The sequence below is a fragment of the Heterodontus francisci genome, chromosome 11 (genome assembly GCF_036365525.1).
Source record: "Heterodontus francisci isolate sHetFra1 chromosome 11, sHetFra1.hap1, whole genome shotgun sequence".
Taxonomy (NCBI): Eukaryota; Metazoa; Chordata; class Chondrichthyes; order Heterodontiformes; family Heterodontidae; genus Heterodontus; species Heterodontus francisci.
Genome location: NC_090381.1, coordinates 108,003,964 through 108,025,160, shown reverse-complemented (window position 1 = coordinate 108,025,160; position 21,197 = coordinate 108,003,964). Strand labels below are relative to the sequence as shown.

General features: G+C 42.3%; 1 protein-coding gene across 1 annotated transcript; it reads left to right on the top strand.

Moving 5' to 3' along the window:
* Positions 1–1,501: 1,501 nt before the first annotated feature.
* On the top strand, positions 1,502–20,660 carry LOC137375066 (extracellular calcium-sensing receptor-like). Its single transcript, XM_068041694.1, has 6 exons — positions 1,502–1,659; positions 7,064–7,355; positions 12,822–13,658; positions 14,705–14,932; positions 16,512–16,635; positions 19,735–20,660. The coding sequence occupies exons 2-6, from the start codon at positions 7,098–7,100 to the stop codon at positions 20,658–20,660; spliced, it is 2,373 nt and encodes a 790-aa protein (XP_067897795.1). The 5' UTR covers positions 1,502–1,659; positions 7,064–7,097.
* Positions 20,661–21,197: the final 537 nt, after the last annotated feature.

Sequence of the window (21,197 nt, the reverse complement as noted above, 5' to 3'; positions counted from 1 at the left end):
AAATCAGGCAGGTTCTGCAATGGGTGGTTAATCTGCTCTGCTGTATTATTGTTCAGGCAGTGAGGATGAAAATGACCCTCATTTTCTAAGGAGAGCGCATGTGTTTCAGACTCAGCTTGGCAGCTGACGCCAGGACCACAAGGGCCACATTTCCAAATGCAGGGTCCCTGATGTGGAGTTTCACCCACCAAGGTGCATATTCCCGATTACCTTCATCCCACCTTTGGTAGCTGTGCCTTCAGCTGTCTCGGCCTTAAGCTCTGGAATTCTCTCTTTAAATCTGTCCCTCTCTATATCTCTCATCCTTTAAGATGCTTCTTAAAACTGACCTCTTTGACTAAGCTTTTGGTCACCTTTTCTAATATTGCCTTATGTGGCTTGATGTCAAATTTTGTTCCGTAACATTCTGGTGAAGCACCTTGGTATATTTTTCTATGTTAAAAGTGCTATATCAATGCAAGTTACTGTTGTTGTAGTGGATCTCAGTAACTTGTCAGCATGCTCTCCAAGAATTTGTATCTAATAAAACGAATAGACAGAAAATCACGGCAAGAACGTCCAGGATTTCCCATTGTGTGCTCCTGGTGGGTGAGGCTCCGTGGTGGGATTTGAAAAACTGTCCCTGTGCTCTCAATGCTTCACTTTGAAGTTGAAACTATGCAGCAAATCAGAAGTGGTAGTCTAATTTCAATCTAATTATTTTTTTATTTAGAAAAATATGTAATTATATTTATATAAAACTGGATTAAAGTCATAAACTGCTTAATTGGATGGGTAGCAATTCTATTTTGGCAATATAGCTCGGAGTATAAATAGTAATTTTCTTCTAATTTCTGCTGATCTGTAAGGTTGTTTCTCATGACCCCATCAATCGAATGATCACCAGCAAAACATAATATTTATTTGCTTTGATTAGTAATAGATGAAATTTCAGCAGGCCACAAGTATCGGTAAAAAGGATGTTACTAATCGATAAGAAAGTGGCATAAAAATAAATAAATACATGTTAGAAACAACTGCACTAGGTTCAGGCACATTTATTGTGCATTATCGGGTTGCACCTTATTCTCTTGTATTTACTTCCCTTGGTTGCTGTTTCAAGATAGAATATATGTCTTAACATTTCCAGTAGCATCACAGTCCTACAATAATACATGAGAGACTACACCAGGGAACATTGTCCCCCAGAAGAAAAAATGAAATAGGCATTACTATTTTTCCAAATATATGTATTATCTTTATGCCTTAATATAAATAGCACCCTGGCTTGAGATTAGGTAGACTTTAATTGTGCTTTCTTTATTTGCTAGTTATTCTCGAGGGTGATGAGGGTTATATTTCCTTCACCTGACTGGGGAAATGCCATGGCTTTCTTTACATTTAGTGGTAACTATTTCTGTATATAAAAGGGAAAGATCCCATTCTCTCAGAGTCAGATGAAGACAAGATGACAGTGCTTTTGTTTCCAGCCTTGTTTTCTTTACTCGTCCCAATTCTTGTGGCAGCAGAGCCCAGTTGCAAACTTCGAGCAAAGTTTAATCTTTCCGCAGTCTTTGAGGATGGAGATGTGATCCTGGCTGGTTTGTTTCCAGTTCATTATCGAATAATTCAACCAGATTCATCCTTCCGAGTAAAGGCAGTGACGCCGCAGTGTGAGGGGTAAGTCTGCACTCGACTGCACCACCTGTGAACACAAGCATTTCCTAGGATTGTACAGCCACTAGCTTCTCAGTTTCCTATCCAGTGTTCACAAGGCACTTCAATTAAATGTTTTAATTAACTTTTGTATTTAGTATTTTTACAAAAAAAAAATTGATTAGAGACACACTTTGAACCGATTATCAATACTTTAGTTTTACATTCTCTATCAATTTATTATGATCTGAATTAAATGAACAAAAGGATGTTTTCCCACTGACATGCTTCTAAGATCACTACATACAGAGAGAAATTCTCATTGAAGTAGTTTAACAGAAGCAGTAAGCTGTGTAAACATGCATCTACATTAAACTAAGAGTGAAAAAGTCAAGGAACATGTTAAGTATTCCTAGAAGAACAAGGCCAACTGGAATTTCTCCTCTTATAACTAACTTTATTAGTCAGTGTTTTTCCCTCAAGCTACTTGTGTGTGCAATGCATAGTCTATAAGATAATGTGCTGCCTATTAGATGATGCACTTTCTAGAAGATAATGCAAGGTCTATTAGGTAACTAGAGGTCACAGATTTAAAATGATTGGCAAAGGATCAGAGACAACATGAGGACATTTTTTTTTGCACAGAGTGTTGTTATGACCTGAAAAGGTGGTGGAAACAGATTTAATAGTAACATTCAAAAGAGAATTGGACAAATACATGAAGGGAAAAAATTTACAGTGCTATGGAGAAAAAGCAAGGGTTAGCTCCACTAAAGAGCCAGCACAGGCATGATGGGCCAAATGGCTTCCTTCTGTGCTGTATCGTTCTATTATCTATGATGTTTTCTATGATAATGCAACTTCTGGTAGATAATGAAATGCCTGTTAGATAATGCAATATCTGTTGTGGTATTGAGCCACACAAATCAAGAAGCTTTATTTCCTATTGATTTCAGCCAAGGCATCAGTCTGATTGTTACAGTTGTCCTCATTGCCCTTGAACCAGGGAAAGGAAAATTAGCCAAGGTTCTCTATTGCTGACAGCAGTCTAGAGAGTCATGCTGGAAACTATACGTGTTGAGATTGGTTGAGATCAGGGTCTGGTTCAGCTTTTATACTCTCTACAGTAACAGGACATGCTGCCTTTCAAAAACTCAGGCTCATACATGGACGAAGTCCATCATGTCAGCAGTCAGAATGGCTCAGTGAGTAACACGCTCTGCTCTGAGTCAGAATATTTTGGATTCGAATCTTGCTCCAGAGTCATGAGCTAATAATCGAGGCTGTCACTTCAGTGCCAGTTCTGAGAGATTGCTGCACTTTCAGAGTGCTGATTTTCAGATATAAAAGATCCTATGGCACTATTTGAAGAAGAGCAGAAAAGGTTTCATGGTGTCCTGGCTAATATTGCCCCTCAACCCACATCACTAAAAAAAGCAGTTTAATTGGTCATTGCTGTATATGAATCTTTGCTGCGTGAAAGTGGCTGCAGCATTTCCTACATTACAGTAGTGACTACACTTCTAAAGTAATTCTTAGCTGTAAAGTGCTTTGGGACATTCTGAGGTTGTGAAACGTGCTATTTAAGTGATGTACCAGAGGGCATCCTGAGCAGGTGGAAATGTATGTTATTGTCAGTGCATTCAGGAATGGAGGGGACTTCATTCAGAGTCAACTGATAAATTTGTCCTTTAAATTCTATTGGCTGTGCAATGTAAAATATGATTGTGGGGATTCTTGCCCCCTTCTAAGGAAGGAACAGACTTGGCAGCAAAGCTTTGTTGTGAATTAACTTTATTGAGATAAAGTTAGGACAAGTTTATTAACTTTTCAGATAAACTATAGTCATAAACTCTGGCAGTGATTAACAGTCTAATGCGGATATTATATAACCAAATTAGGAACTGGACAGCTAGAACGCATGACTGGTTTCTCTTGCAGCTTTGTTCTTCAAGCTTTTCTTGCTCTCTCTCTCTCTCGACTCTTGTCTTAGTTGTTTGAAACTTCTCTCAGCTGTACAGGGGCAAAGACAAGGCGTCTTTTATCCTGGCTGCTTTCCAATTAATCACTCCCTTTCCCCAATCATGTTTAGCCTTGTGTTAAAGGAGGCTTTCCTTAACCCACCAAGGATCAATCTGTGGCTGTTGTGAATGTAGGTAATACCCTTCGTGTTGACTACCTCCATGCTTTTACATTCTGTGATTCCTCATCTTATTGAGAGACAAATCTACATTGTTTATAGTGTACTCTATTTCCTAAGTTCTCCCACTTTACCATACTACAAAGAAGAGTTCTAATAAAGCTCAATGTTAGTTTATGATAATAAGTCAGTTGTTAGTTTATAATAGCTAAATTTTAACAATTAGCATGCTGGTTCAGAACCTAATAATCTTACAACAATGTGGCTTCCATGTCTTACATGTTTATACATCATAGATACATGATGGTCTTTCCCAGACACAAATGCCTCCAGCACTGTTATTTCATTAATGATGCAAAAAAGGCACAAATTTGCAACTTAATCATGAAATCGCCATGCAGTAAAAATGCTCTCAATCTCCATTAAAATATGCACATACTTCATTTGATGAGAACTGCCCAAATCAATGTAAGTTTAAGCTCCTAAAAAATATTAGATGCCATGACTGAGCTACATGCACTTAACAGATTTAATTTGTTTTGTATGTATAATGGGAATGAAAAAACATATCAATTGAAACTAACTGGAATTTGATTTGTAATCTCAGAAATGCCACAGGAAATGCTGTTTCTGTAAATGGAAAATTGTAAGCTGGTGCAGGAGAGGACACTCTTCGGAGATTTGCACTAACGGTACATTGGACAAGAGTAGAGACAACTTTACTGTGTATCTAGCCATGATAGACATCAAGAGTGCTATGAAGAAAGATAGAAAAGCTTGCATTTACAAAGCAGTTTCTGCGTCTTCAGGACATCCTAAAGCATTTTTCAGCCAATAAAGTATTTTTGAAGTTTAAACAGAAAATGCTGGAAATGTTCAGCAGGTCTGGCAGCATCTGTGGAAAGAAAAACAAAGTTAACGTCTTAGGTCGGTGACCCTTCATCAGAAATGGGAGTGCTTAGAGATGTAACAGTTTTTAAGCAAGGCAGGGAAAGGGGGAGAGGAGGAGTGAACAAAAGGGAAAATCTGTGGTTAGGTGGAAGGCAGGAGAGATGAAATGACAAAAGGGATGATGGTGCAAGGCAAAAAGAGATGGCAACAGGACAAGTAAAGAAACAAAAAAGGTGTCATGAGGAAAACAGAATCACCACTAACAGCTACTGTCCAAAAAAAGGGGGACAGAGGTTATGATCTGTAATTATTGAACTCAATGTTGAGTCCGTAGGCTGTAAAGTGCCCAGTTGACAGTTGAGGTGGTGTTCCTCCCGCTTCCATTGAGCTTCATTGGAACAGTTCAGGAGGCCAAGGACAGAGAGGTCAGAGTTGGAGTGGGGTGGAGTTAAATGACAGGTGAAGACTTTTGAAATGTTGTCACTGTTATAATGTGGGAAATTCAGCAGAAAATTTGCAAACACTGAACTCCGACAAACAGCAATGTGATAATGACTCAATAATTTGTTTTTTTAGTGATGTTGATTGAGGGACAAATATTGGCCAGGACATCTGGTGTTTCTGGTTTTGATCTGTTTTATTCTTCTACTAGGCTCTTTGGCCACTGAAACTGGCTCTGCTTTGTCAGGTTTTCCCGATTCTCTTTTCTAACTGCCTACTCCACCACCCACTTTAGCTATTCACACACTGTGGGAGAATTTAAACAAAAAAATGTGTTTGGGTCGGTTGGAAATTAAAGTCTTAAAAATCAGAATCCTGATCCAAGTTCATCTCCAACGCGTCCACTTCCAGTTTCAGCTCAGGTTGGAATGTGGATCGGCAACCAGCCTACTCCAAGGAGAAGGATTGGTACTTTAAATATGATAATGGGACTGAGAGCCTCTTTGTCATTCAGCTTTTCAAATTTAACTATTGTCAATGAGGTTTTCCAGGCTTCAAACCCTGGCCTGCAATCCCACCAAGCGAGGCCTCCAATCCCCCTCAGGCCTCCCATTGCCACCACCAAAACCTCCATTCCATCCCACAATGCCTCTGACCTCTCATCCAAGCCTCCAACCTCCCCACAATGCCTCCAATTGCCCCCTTTGACCTTCCTGCCCCTGCAGGGTGCCAATACCCTTCAGGCCCCCGGCCTACCCTCAGGCCTCCAATCACTCCAGCCTGGCCTCCGATTGCCCTCTCCCCCCAGGCTGCCAATTTGCACACTGCCTGGGACCCTGGGATAAGCAACAGCTTCCCCCACCCAGACTGCCCCACTCACTGATTGACACTCCTTCCCCTCCACCGGAACCTATTGTCCGCTCACATTCTGAGGTGGACTTAGCTAGTACTGTAGCCTTCCCAGACCAATTCCCTGTCCAACTGCAAGCCAAGCCTGCCAATCAGGCTGGCATCTGGGTGGGGAATTAATCGGTGATGTCACAGTCAACCTGTGCAGCGCAGTGTCTTGGGAAATTCCAACTTCCAGGTTCCCCACGTCTACTGACCCAACCGCTCCTTGCGGGTCAGATAAGTAAAACTCTAGACCTGTGTCTCATAGATGCCTTTCATTTTTTTGATTTATCTCATTATTCCTCATGTTAAGATGACTTCTGTCATTTGACCATTTTGTCTTTTCCACTTCAGCACATCGTGGCGCATTCTCTTTATTTTACTGAGTGCTCCACCCCACCCCTGCATCTGCCATCTCCCCATCCTTTGTTCTGTTCTTCCTTAAACACTGTTTATCTGCAACACTTTCTGAATCTGATATGGTGCCTATACCTGAAACATTTTCTCTCTTCTCGTCACAGATGCTGCTTGACTTGCTGTCTGTGTTTGGTCTTTTCTCTTTTTTCTTTTCTAGCATGCGGCTTTCTTTTCTTCCTGTTCTTCCTGATCTGGGGGGATGCTCAGTGCTAACTCTGGGTCCCAAGATGCGCATGTATTTTATTTCCCAACATCTCAAACGGTACAAAAGAAATCTGGCTATGATCACATTGCTGTTTGTGGGAGCTTGCTGTGCTGCCACATTTCCTACATTACAACAGTGACTACACTTCAAAAGTACTTCATTGGCTGTAAATTGCTTTGGGACATCCTGCGATCACAGAAGGCGCTATATAAATACAAATCTTTCTTTTTTTTTGTTTCACAATCAATCAATAAGTAAACAAAGTCTGCAGTGGGTTTTCAACTTGGAATGGAAATGAAAATCAAGTGGTTTCGAAATGTGAAATATTCTGAATTCCATAGTTATGCTTAGGTGGCATGTTACAAATCTGCCTCTTAATCTCTACTTGTTTTGCTAAATTTGGAGTGTGAATTAAACTCGAGTCATTGATCCTCTATTCTCAGCTTTGATTTCAGGTCCTTCCGTTGGGTGCAGACAATGATTTTTGCAATTCAGGAAATAAACAAAGACAAGATGCTTCTTCCAAATATAAAACTGGGTTATCAGATTTATGACACCTGCGCGACGCACACCCAGTCTCTCAGATCAGCCTTAGCATCTACGAGTGGAGAGAATGAAGAAATATCCAGTCAGGACTGCAAGGGATCTTCCTCCATTCCTGTAATTGTCGGTGACTCAGGATCAACACAGTCCATGATTATACAAAGAACACTGGGTCCTTTCAGAATTCCAATGGTAAGTTGTGAATTTAAGGACTGTACGCCAACATCCAGTATTGAGCAGAAACTTCCTCCAGTTGTCTGAGGCTGTACCAGACTGTTGGCAACCTTGGTGTCTTTGTTGTCCTCGAGATGAGCATCTGACCCCTCATCAGCACTATCATCAAGACTACCTACTTCTACCTCAGTAACATCGCCCAACTCCACCTCTGCCTCGGCTCATCTGCTGCTGAAACCCTCATCCACACCTTTGTTACCTCTAGACTTGAAAACACCAATAATCTCCTGGCTGGCCTCCCATCTTCCAACTTCCATAACTTGATCTTATCTAAAACACTGCCTACTAACTCACACCAAGTCTCATTGACCCATTGGTTCATGGTTGACAAAGCCTCAACTTTATAATTCTCATCCTTGTTTCCAAATCACTCCATGGCCTCACCCCTACCTATCTTTGTAACATCCTCCAAACCTACAACCCTCGAGATCTCTGCACGCCACCAATTCTGGCTTCTTGAGCATTGCCGATTTTCAACATTCCACCATTGGTGGCCGTGCCTTCAGCTGTCGATGCCTTAAAGTTTGGAATTCCTTCCCTCAACCTCTCAGCCTCTCTTAACCCCTTGCAGATGGTCCTTAAAGCCTATCTCTTTGACTAAGCTTTTGCTCACCTGTCCTAATGTCTCCTTGTGCGGCTTAGTGTCAGATTTTATTTGATTACACTGCTGTGAAGCTCCTTGGCATGTTTTACTTCATTAGAGGTTCTGTATAAATGCAAGTTGTTGTTGTTGCAATCACTAGTTTGACATATCACATGACATTGGCAGACTGCCAATTTGTCCCATTTCTCCTCATGGTGAGTTAACTACCTTGGCCATGTCATTGAGAGTTTTGGATGAGTAAATCCCCAGAGGGAGGTGCACAAATTCAACGTCAAGCCATTGGCTATTATCATGCTTTTCCTAGTGACTGGCTGAATAACAACCTTGGCTGGGCACTTGTATTACTGAAAGCTTGGGTCCCAGGATGGTGGGGTGAATTTTTGCAGATAGGTTAACGGATTGAAAATAAATACACTTAGATGCTAAGAGAGAAACTTCAATCTGATGGTGTAATTAAGAAATAGATTTCTGTTTAATGCAGTGAATTCAAAGTAAAAGTGAAAGACAGAATTCTAATTTAGTATTGAGAGGGGAGATATGAATTTAGCACCTTGGAGATGCAAATGTACTAAATTATTTCTGATGTATAAGGGAATCACAGCAACTTGAATTCCTTTTGCACTGATTTGGGGGATAAAGGTGAGTTAAAAAAATACAGAATTCTAATTTCTAATAAAATCGCACACTTATTGTCCTGGATTGTGCGATTATCTACAGAAAACTCCAATTTGCACAGATGCTACCTGTCCACAGTATTTCCAATTCTATTTGAGGTACAACAATATTCTGCAAATATCCAGTTGTTTAATTCATCCATTTACTAATATAAAAATGGGGTTAATTTTCACCATCTCCATTTGGCCAGTAAACTGTGTAGCAGATCACCTACTCCTTGTCAAATCTGTCCAAAAACACTGGAGGTGGAAATTGGCCAGGATCTACAACAGGTGGATGATCTGCCAATTCGGTTTACTACCCAAGTGATAAAGGTGAAAATTATCTTCAATATGTCTCATTCCTGCCCATGTCTGTTTTGTTTTTAACTCCTTACCCAGCCTCCCTATCAAACATATTTTGCCCCATAAGCAAGAAAGACATAACCCACCCTCAGATCTTTGTCAGTGTTCCTCTATTACTTCTCTTTACAGTCTACCTCCCAGCAGAATGAAGCACCTAGGGATGTTTTACTACGTTAAATGCACTGCATAAATGCAAGTTGTTGTTGTAATTGCCAGTTTGACACACAGCATGACATCGGTACCACATCACGCTGTACAATAGGGTGGCAGGCTGTCATTTTGCTTCCATTCTCCATATGATGGGCTGAATGTTGTCGTCACGGCACCGGGTGGAAAAAATGGTGGCCCACACACACGGGCCGTGTGCCACGATGCTGCCGCCATCTTCAGCCCAGCGGCTCATTATAATATGCAGGGCGGCCGCCACTCCCCAATCACATGGTAGGGGCGGCCTCGGCCACGCCGTCAACAGCGTCGCCTGTTTCTGGCGCGTTTTTAAAGGGATGGCAGGCTTGTGTTGACAGATCTAAGTTGATCCCCCCCAACGGCAACAAAAAAAAAGAAGTCTGATCCACCCCGACCACCCCCACAACTACACCAGAAAAGCTCAGATTACCCCTTTTCCATCCCAACTACATTAAGTGCAGAGTTGACCCCTTTCTACTCCGCCCCACTTCACTACAAACGCAGAGCTCCCCCCCTTCCCCACCTCGGTGGTGCCAGCTTTCCCTGGACGGGAAAGTGAAGGTGTGGGATTGCTGGAAGTTGCTCGAAAGATCCGGAACTGCTGGTAAGATCGCTCTGGCTTCCATTTAAATATATCTGTATAGCTGATTTGAATATTGTAATCTGGGTCCTGCTGCAGAGCGGCAGATGTGCTGCCACAGGTTTTCCCCGCCGCCGGGAAGATCGGGTCCGGCATTCCCTGCATCGGGCTCTGTGGTGGGCTGCTGACACCTCCCCTGCCCCCGCCATGGAGCCCGACATTGGGAACTCAACAAAATCCAGCCCAATGAGTTGACTATTTTGACCATGTCATTAAGAGTGTTGGATGAGTAATGCCTCAGAGAGAGCAGAAAAAATTCAAAATCAACCCATTGGTTTTCCCTTTATTCTCTGACCAATATTCAGGAATTCACTTATATGGGAATTGGCAGGCATGAAGTCACTTTTCATTTTCACCATCCAGGCAATAACCAATAGACGGAAAATCAAACGGATTCTACAATAGGTGGACAATCTGCACTGCCAGATGACCAGCCAGAAGGTGAAGGTGAAAATAACCCTCCAACCCTCCACCCTCATGACTCCAACATAGGAATGGGATGAGATTACTCAGCCCCTCAAGCCTGTTTCATATTCCATTCGATTATGACTGATCTGCGCTTTAACTCCATTTAACCCTCTACGTTCTTTTAAATTTGTTCATGGGATGTGGGTGTCAGTGGCAGTTTTTTGGCAAAAAATTGCCCTTGAGAGCATAGTGGTGAACCTCCTTCTTGAACTGCTGAAGTTTGTGCGGTGAAGGTGTTCCGACAATGCTGCTAGGTAGGAAGTTCAGAATTTTGATTCAGCGACCATGAGGAGAAGTGATATATTTCTAAGTCAGGATGGTGTGTGACTTGAAGGGGAACTTGCAAATGGTGGTGTTCTCATGAGTCTTCATACTCCTCGGTGCACTGACCTCCCAGAGATCTATTGATCTCAGCCTTGAATGCTCTAATTATCCTCCAGCAACCATTGTCTTTTATGGAAGGGAGAGGGATAGAGTTCCAGATTTCCAATGCCCTTTGTGTGAAAAGTGCCTCCCGATTTCACTTCTGAATTGCCTAGCTCTAATTTTAAGATTGTACCCCCTTATTCTGGATTCACCCACTTGAAGAAATAGTTTCTCTCTATCTATCCTATCAGGTCCATTTATCATTTTAAGCACCTTGATCACATTACCCCTCAATCTTCCATACTCAATATGTTTATGCAACCCTTCCTCATAATTTAACCCTTTAGCCCTAGTATCGTTCTGGTGAACCTGCATTTTACCCTATCCAAGGCCAATATCTCCTTCCTGAAGTGTGGCGCCAGAACTGAACACTATACTCCAGATGGTATCTGTCTAAAGGTCTATACAATTGATGCATAAACTTCCTCCCTAAATCAATTTAGTATATGATTAACAATAAATAACTTTCGTCCCTGATATCTTATTGAATAAGTGCATCGTCTTGTGTGTTACTGAATCAGATAGACATAGTTTGACTTCCACCTATTTCCACCTCCATAACATCGTCCAACTTCACCCCGTCTCAGCTCATCCACTGCTGAAACCCTCATTCACGCCTTCATTACCTCTAAACTTGACTATTCCAACACACTCCTGATGTGTCTCTCACATTCTACTCTCCGTAAAGTCCAAAACTCTGCTGCCTGCATCTGAACTCGCACCAAGTCCGATTCCCCATCACCCCAGGTGCTCACAATATCTTAGTTTTACAATTCTCATGTTTGTTTTCAATTCCCTCCATGGTTTCCTCTCTCTCTGTCTCTGTCATCTCCTCCAGCCCCACAGTCCTCCAAGATACCTGCACTCTTCTAATTCTGGCCTCATGTGCATCCCTGATTTTAATCGCTCCGCCATTGGCCGTGCCTTCAGTTGCCTAGGCCCCAAGCTCTGGAATACCGCCTCTACACCTCTCCACTTCTCCACCTCGCTTTCCTCCTTTAAGACACTCCTTAAAACCTACCTCTTTGATGAAGCTTTTGGTCATGTGATCTAATATCTCCCTTTGTGGCATACTTTGTTTTATAATGCTCCTATGAAGTGCCTTGGGACATTTTATTATGTTAAAGGCACTATATAAGTGTAAGTTTTTGCTGTTGATCGCAAATTCAATCCACATTCTGTGCTCAGTCAGCTGTTTTTCAATTGGTCATGCTGCTCTGGACTATATATACAAGGGGTCTATGTTGGAAGGCAAGTGCATGGATATTGTGTGAGGATGGTGGATTTGTCTGTAATTCCCCCATGATTGAATCGCGTCTCAACAATACACCTGAAGAACAGGCGTTTAGGACCTACCTGGAGTGTACCCAGAACCCATAATGCTGTAGCCCAGTATCATTCAACATGTTTAGGAAAGGAAAGTTAATTGCATCGTTTTACTAAACCTTTATCAAACACTGGTTAGGTCACAGCTGTAATATCATGGCTATATCTGGGCACTATACTTTAGGAAGGAAGCGAAGGCCTTAGAGACAGTGCATAGGAGATTTATTAGAGTAGTTACCAGGGATGAGGAACTTCAGTTATTTGGAGAGGCTGGAGAAACTGGGGTTATTCACTTTAGAGCAGAGAAGGTGCGGGGGTGATTTAATCGCAGTGTTCAAAATTAAGAAGGGTTTTTTATAGAGTAAATGGGAAGAAGCTGTTTCCAGTGGTAGAAGGATCACTGACCAGAAGACACCGATTTAAGGTAATTGGAAAAAGAACCAGAGGTGACATGAGGGAAAAAAAATAAAGCCCAGTGCATTGTTATGATCTGGAATGCACTGCCTGAAAGTGTGGAGGAAGCAGATTCAATAGTAACTTTCAAAAGGGGATTGGATAATTACTTGAAAAGGAAAAAAACATCAGGGCTATGGGGAAACTGCAGGGACGTAGGACTAATTGAATAGTTCTTTGACAAAGCAGCACAGGAATGATGGGCCAAATGGCCTTCTTCTGTGTTGCACCATTCTGTGATTCTATGATATCCATGAGTTTTTCAGTGCTATATTAAAAACTACATTGTTGATTTTCTCCAGGTCAGCTACTTTGCGTCCTGTGCTTGTCTAAGTTACAGGAATAAGTTCCCAGCCTTTTTCAGAACAATGCCAAGCGACGCCCACCAGGCTCAAGGTGTTGCTCGACTGGTGCAGCGGTTCGGCTGGACCTGGGTTGGATCGATCGCAGGTGATGATGACTACGGCCATAATGGGATTCAAGCATTCAGCGATGAAGTCAGAAAACTTGGCATTTGTGTTGCTTTTACTGAAGTAATTCCAAAAGTGTACTCCAGGCAAAAGATACTTCAAATAACAGAGACCATCAAGACATCTACCGCAAGGGTCATTGTTATGTTTGCCATTGAAGGAGATGCGTACCCTTTAATAAGAGAAATTGTGCAGCAAAATATCACTGGTAGACAATGGATAGCAAGCGAGGCCTGGGTTACGTCTGCTTTAATTGCAACCAGAGAAAATCTCCTGTCTTTGAGTGGGACAATAGGGTTTGCAATTCACAGAGCAGAAATTCCAGGACTGAGAAATTTCCTTCTTCAAGCCCATCCTTTCAAAACTCCAAATAATGTATTTGTGAAAGAATTGTGGGAAACAATATTTAAATGTTTCCTTGGGACAGCAGGTACCATCAAAGGAATTAACACATCAGTAGTCACTCACACACAATGTACAGGCTCAGAGGATTTAAACAATACGTACAGCATATATTCGGATGTGTCCGAACTGAGAGTTTCTTATAATGTGTATAAAGCCATATATACAATAGCTCATGCCCTTCAAAATCTGAACTCGTGCAAAAATGGCACTGGGTCACTGCTAAATAACACCTGTGCCAATATTTTCAACTTCAAACCATGGCAGGTAAGAGATTTGAGACTTGGAAAAATTGACACAATTTTAATTTGAGGACATTTCTGTTCAGCTGCTAATACACTTCACACTCCAGTTTTTGTCCTTTTCACAATCAACTATGCTATAGCTGTCTAGTTACCACACCCCTCCATGGTTGCCTTGGTATGTGCACTGACCAGTGAGGAACTGAGCCTTACAGAGCAGACCAGTAGAGATAACACAACAAGCCACTGGTGTCAGTCCCTTTTATGTTAGCGAGGTGAAAAGTGGTGAGCCAAGATTTCCCATTTCTCATTCTCCTGGGGGGATACACTTCATGCCTGAACATTGAATGAGGTCATAATAGGCCTTAGCTTGAATGCTTTTTACGGCATGGAAGAATGCCATTCGGGCCATCAAGTCAATGGAGAGGCAGATAACTGATTCATGTTTTACATCCGTCAGTCAATGTCAAAATTACCCACTGTGAGTTCAAATCCCAAAATAGCAAATTACAAACTGAAGTTATTAAAAATCTAGTGAGCAGCAGAAGAAAATGACCATGAAATATGCCCCATTATTGTAAAGACTCAATTGTCTTATTAATCTCTTTTAGGGAGGGGTGCCTGTATGGTCCAGCCTGTCTCTGACTCCAGTCCCATACTAAGTGGTAAACTGTTAAATGTCCTTGCAAGCTGTTTAGTTAGGGCAACTGAAGACGGGCAAGATATGCAGTCTTGCCAGCATTCCACATACCCTGTTAACATTAAGCACAAATGAAAATGTTGTACGCAGTTTGTATCACAGGACTTCACCTCCACATAGGGAACCAACACTGTGTTGGTTGATTTTATATATCCAGGGAAAGTCAAATTATATGACAATATCTTAATATTTCTTTAGAATTGTTAATAATTGTAAACAGTGTAACATCTGATTTATAGTTGGTGCAGATACAGTATCATAGACATGGTGTGTTTTCTAAATATGTTGCTGCATTTGGAAATAGAACTTTGAGTTCTGATGCTTAAACACTTAAGGACAGGTGTTAAAGCCATGTTCCATTCTTTCCAAAGCTCCTCCATTATCTGAAAGAGGTGCGATACACCACTAAGTTTGGGGAAGAAATCTATTTCAATGAGAATGGGGATCCACTTGCATCATATGATATAATCAACTGGCACAAAAACACAGATGGTTCCGTTAAGTATGTTCAAGTCGGCAGGTTTGATGCAGCTTTAGGTTTGGGACATGATCTTCTGATAACTGAAGAAAATATTATTTGGCACAATAATCAAATTACGGTAAGCTGGGTCAATTATTCAATCAGTTCCACAACCAGCATGTTTAGCTGATAGATATTGATACTGTTATCAATAACAGTGATCACGAAACTATCTGAATGTCATAAACCCAACTGTTTCATTAATGTCTTTACCTTGTCTGGCCTTTACATAACTCCAGTCCCACGTCAATGTGATTGATTCCCAATTGCCCCCTTGAAGTGGCCCAGAAAGCTGCTCACCAACTTCACAGTGCATCTAAGGATGGAAAATAAATACAACGGGCTGAATTTTACCAGCCCCTCGACGCCGCGGGTCAGGGCGGGGAGGCTGGTAAAATTCTGCGGGGAGAGGCCCGCCTCGACCTGCAACGTTGAGAAGGGCCCGCCGCATATTACCGGTGATGAGGGGACCTCGGTGCGCCCCCGCTGCCTGGCGGCGGGCCCTGCATCTGCATATTTAAATCAACCAGAATGACATGCATATAGACTTAGCTGCAGGCGACGGCTGCCCCATGACGATTTTCCCACCAACATACACAGAGAACCTGGTGGGGGAGGGGGGAGAAATAAAATTTTCAGGGCGGGAGGGGTGGAGGAGCGAGAAAAACATTTGTTAATTTCTGTGGGGATGATGGGAAGAGGTTGAGGGTCAAAGGGAGCAAATGTCAGGGAGGAATGTCATGATACTAATAACATTTTATCATGGCGGTAGAGGGCAATTAATGTACTTAATGATTTACCTATTGGAGTGCGGGATACGTTACTGATACCCGACATGACATTTTATTTTTAATTCCCGGAGATCGGGACCTTTCAATTTTACAATGTAACTGAAGGGCTTGAAGCCCTTTAAAAATGGTGACGCTGCATGCGCAGTGGCACTGGACGCCATTGCCAGGGACGCGGCAGCTGCCCCCTCTACATCATCGGGGGTGGCCTTTCCGCCCCCTCCATTTAAATGAACACCTGGGCGTAATATCGCAGGGCTCCTCGGCAGCACTTCCATGTCAGAAGGCCGCCAAGTTCAAAGTGAAATTCACGCCAACATCTTGTATTTGCATAGTGCCTTTAACATCCCAAGGCACTTCATTGGAATGTAATGAAACAAAATTTGATACCGGGCCTCATAAGAAGATATTAGGCCAAAAGCTTGGTCAAAGAGGTAGGCTATAGGGAGTGTCTTAAAGGAGAAGAGAGAGGTAGGCAGGCAGAACTGTTTATGAAGGGAATTTCAGAGCTTAGGGTCTTGGCAGCTGAAGGCACACCCGCCAATGCTGGGGCGTTGAAAATCAGGGATGAGCAAGTGGCTAGAATTGGAGGAGCGTAGAGATCTCAGAGTTGGGTGGCTGGAGGAGGTTGTAGAGATAGGGAGGCAGAAAGTCCATGGATGGATTTGAATGCAAGAATGAGAATTTTTAAATCGAGGCATTCCTGAACTGGAAGCCAATGTAGGTCACTGAGCAGAAGGGTGTTGGGTGAATGAGCCTTGTCATTAATGCTTACATCTCGAGAATAAATAAAAGAAAAATGTTGACCTTTAATGCATTAAATAAGAATTAAACATCTGTGTGTGTGTGTTTCTTGTTTTTGAAATGTAGGTCCCCCGGTCAGTGTGCACAGATAGCTGTCCTTCTGGGACAAGGAAAGCCATTCCAAAAGGACAGTCAGTTTGCTGTGCTGATTGTTTGCCATGCCCTGATGGTGAAATCAGTAATGACACAGGTAAACTATTAACTCTCCATAAAACCCATATCTGCCCATGAATTCAATTCTACTCCTACACCTATTATCGTATTTACACATAGGGGCAAGATACAACAAAAGAGGGGCATCTGAGACTGAAAATCCTTCTTTAACCTTTGGCCTCCATCCTCCAGTCCATTTATCTTGATGCCTTTCTGGGTTTTGTTAAGGCTTTGGTCAGTACTCCTCTTGAAATTCCTTATCTTGTTCCTTCCAAGGATCAAAATGACTTCCTGCACACTCGTTCTGCTTCCTATATCCCCACTGTGCAAATCAAGACAAGTAGCACTGTTCCCATTGAAAGAGCTATCCTGCTTTTTCCCCATAATCCTGAAAATTTTTCCTTTCCAAGTATATATCCATTCCCCCTTTTGAAAATTACTATAGAATCTGGTTCCACCATCCTTTCAGGCAGAGCATTCCAGATCACAACTTGCTGCTTTCCAAAAAAACTCTCCCATGTAGCCTCTGGTTCTTTTGCCAATTACTTTAAATCTGTACCCTCCCACAAACACTCCCACCACTGGAATCAGTTTCACCCTATCTACACTATTAAAACCCCACATAATTTTGAACACCTCTATTAAATCTCCTTTTTATTTTACCTTCTCCGTTCCAAGGAGAAAATTTCCAGCTTCTCTAGTCTCTCTCTGTAACTGAAGTGAATTTCTCAACTCTTTTATTGTTTTCAAGCTTGGTGGTTTGCTGTGTACTGGGCTTTTGCCCTTAGTTTCTCAATAAAAATGTATGACAAGATGGTAGCGCAGATGCTGTACCCGAGATTTGTGTTGCCAGAATTAGGAATAAAAAAGCCATAATTGTAGCAATATAATGATTAGATTTAGATTAGATTAGAGATACAGCACTGAAACAGGCCCTTCGGCCCACCGAGTCTGTGCCGAACATCAACCACCCATTTATACTAATCCTCCACTAATCCCATATTCCTACCAAACATCCCCACCTGTCCCTATATTTCCCTACCACCTACCTATACTAGTGACAATTTATAATGGCCAATTTACCTATCAACCTGCAAGTCTTTTGGCTTGTGGGAGGAAACCGGAGCACCCGGAGAAAACCCACGCAGACACAGGGAGAACTTGCAAACTCCACACAGGCAGTACCCGGAATCGAACCCGGGTCCCTGGAGCTGTGAGGCTGCGGTGCTAACCACTGCGCCACTGTGCCGCCCAGATAATAATCTGAATTGTCAAAATATTTAAATGTCACATTATTTATAGTTGAATAATTATCTGCAATGGACAAAAATTGAGGCAACTGGTCATATTATAGAATCATAGAGCACAGCATGAGGCCATTCATCCCATCGTCCTGTGCTGGATCTTTGGTAGAGTTATCCAATTAGTCACACTACTCCACTCTTTCCACGTAGCCCTATAAATATTTTCTTTCAATTATTTATTCAATTCTCTTTTGAATGTTGCTTTTGAATCTGCTTCCACCATTCTTTCAGGCAGTGTATTTCAAATTGAAAATTACATCCTTTGTTACTATGATCATGGTGCATTATCCCTACTCATCCTCTGAGACCACTCTGCAGTCTTTGGAATGGTTGATCATACCATCTTCTTTCAACGCCCCTCCTCGTTGTCCAGCTCAGTATGACTGCCCTCACTTGATTCCACTCTTATCTGTTCAATCAGCCAGAGCACCTCCAATAAATGCTTCCCTTCCTGCCCCCACACCATTATCCCAGGACTCCCCAAGGATCCATCCTTGACACTCTCCTCTTCCTCAACTATGTGGTGCTCCTTGGTGGCATTATCTCTAGATAAGGGGTCAGCTTCCATGAACATGTTGATGACACCCAACTCTACCTCTTCACAGCTCTCCCAACTCCTCCACTGCTTCTGTGCTGACATCCAGTCATGGATGAGCTGCAATTTCCTCCAGCTAAACATCAGGAAGACCAAAGCCATTGTCTTTCAGCTTTGCCACATACTGAATAACCCCTGCCACTGATTCCACCCTTTTCCAGCCACTGTCCCAAGCTGAAGTTGGCTGCTCTCTATTTAACCCCAAGCTGAGCTACTTTTTAAAAAAAAATTTGTTTCATGGGATGTGGACCACTGGCAAAGCCAGCACCTTTTGCCCATCCCTCATTGCTCTTGAGAAGGTGGTGGCGAGTTGCTTTCTTAAACCACTGCAGTCCATCTGGTCCAGGTACACCCACAGTGCTGTTAGGAAGGGAGTTCCAGGATTTTGACACAATGACAGTGAAGGAACGCCCAATATATTTCCAAGTCAGAATGGTGTGTGGCTTGGAGGGGAACTCCATAATCTCTCCATCACAAAGACTGCTTACTCCCAGCTCATGCACCTTGCCCATCTCCACCCCTATCTCAGCCAGTCTACTGCTGAAACACGCTTCCATGCCTTTGACACCTCCTGAGTTGTTTATTCCAACAATCTCTCATGCTTTACCCTCTGTAAACTTCAGCTCATCTTAATCTTTGCTGCCCTCATCCTGATCCACAGCAAGTTCGGTTTGACCCTTTCCTCACTCACACCATTGGTTCCAGCTCCCCCAATAACTTCAATGTAACTTTCTCATCCTTGAGTTTAACTCCTTTCACGACCTTAACATCCTTGCCTCTAGAACCTCTTCTGGCCCTACAGCAGCCTACACGCCCCCACCGCCACCGACCCCCCACACACACCCACCCTCAACTCTCCTTTGCTCTAACTCTGATCTGTTATACACCTCTCCATCCCTTCGCTCCACCATTAGTGACCTTGCCTTGAAAGGCAATTTTTAAAAATTCTTTCATGGCATATGAGCATCACTGGCAAGGCCAGCATTTGTTGCACATCTCCAATTGCCCTTGAGAAGCCCCATACTCTGAAATTTCTTCTGTAAAACCTCTCTGGCTCTTTTCCTCTTTATGGACTGCATTAAAATTTGCCTTATTGACTGCCCATTTTGGTCATCCTTCTTTGGGACTCCTTCCAGCATCCATCTTTTCAATAGGCCTCTGCAAAGTACTTTTGGGTGATTTTTTTTCTATGTTAAAGGTGGTATATCAATGCAAACTATTGTTGTTTTATCCTTAGATGCACTAAACTGTATTCCATGTGCACTGGAAGACTGGCACAACCTACAAAGAAATGAATGCATCCCTAAAGAAATTGAGTTCCTCTCATTTGAAGAGGCCATGGGAATCACACTGACGATTGTGTCCTTGCTCGGAACGGCCAGTACAATGTTTGTTGCAGGGGTCCTCTGGTATTACAGGAAGACTCCGATCGTTCGAGCCAACAATTCCGAACTCAGTTTTCTTCTTCTCTTCTCGTTGATGTTGTGTTTCCTGTGCTCGCTGACTTTTATTGGTCAACCATCAGTTTGGTCCTGCATGCTGAGGCACACACTGTTTGGGGTTAGTTTCGTTCTCTGCATCTCGTGTGTGCTGGCCAAAACCCTGGTGGTGCTGATGGCATTTAAAGCCACTCTTCCTAACAATAATATGATGAAATGGTTCGGAACTCTGCAGCAAATCCTTAGCGTCCTGACCTGCACGGTTGTCCAGGTTGTAATCTGTGTTGTCTGGCTTCTTGTGTCATCACCATTTCCAGTAAAGCAGACCAAATACTACAATGAGAAGATTATCTTTGAGTGTGATTTGGGCTCAGTGACGGCATTTTGCTGTGTGCTGGGTTATATCGGCTCTCTATCCTGCATGAGCTTTGTTCTTGCATTCTTAGCTCGGAAGCTGCCAGATAATTTCAATGAGGCTAAATTCATCACCTTCAGCATGCTGATCTTCTGTGCAGTTTGGTTAACTTTTATCCCAGCCTACGTCAGTTCTCCTGGAAAATACACTGTCGCTGTTGAGATCTTTGCCATTTTGGCATCGAGTTTTGGTCTGCTCATCTGCATATTTGCTCCAAAATGTTACATAATCCTGTTAAAACCAGAACAAAACACTAAGAAACATCTTATGGGTAAAATGGGCCAGTGCAAATCTTACCAGCGGGAATAATATGATTTTAGTCCTGAAAATAGACATTTAGATCAGCTTATACCTTGAGGTAGAGTTTCTGCTTTGGGCGCAATCAGTAATCGGAGCACAAATTGCACTGCAAAGCGTATTAGTTGTTTATGATGGACTTTTTGCTCAATCTTGCACTCAAATGCTTTTGAATATCGCCAAACATAAAATGTTCCATGAACCAGTGCAATCAGGCAGTTTATTGGAATGCAATTTCTTATTTATTTCAAAACATTCTTTGCTATATTTAAGGGTGGTAAACCTGGTGCAGTTTCATTAATACAACTGAAAATGAGTTTACGTTAATAGGTATCTGTCTGTTAGCAACCCGATTTTAAATAACTGAAAATGACTTTAAAAGGACTATACAGAACCATTTAATTGTTTCATTGGTGTACAGTAGTTAGTTTTATGGAAAATTAAATCTCTTTAACATTTAAAAGTTTGTAAAAGGTGCCTTTGCATCGAGAAAAAGTTAATGTTAAGAGTTTCCACAAAGGGCAGCAAAAAGGCGCAATTAGCAGAAAC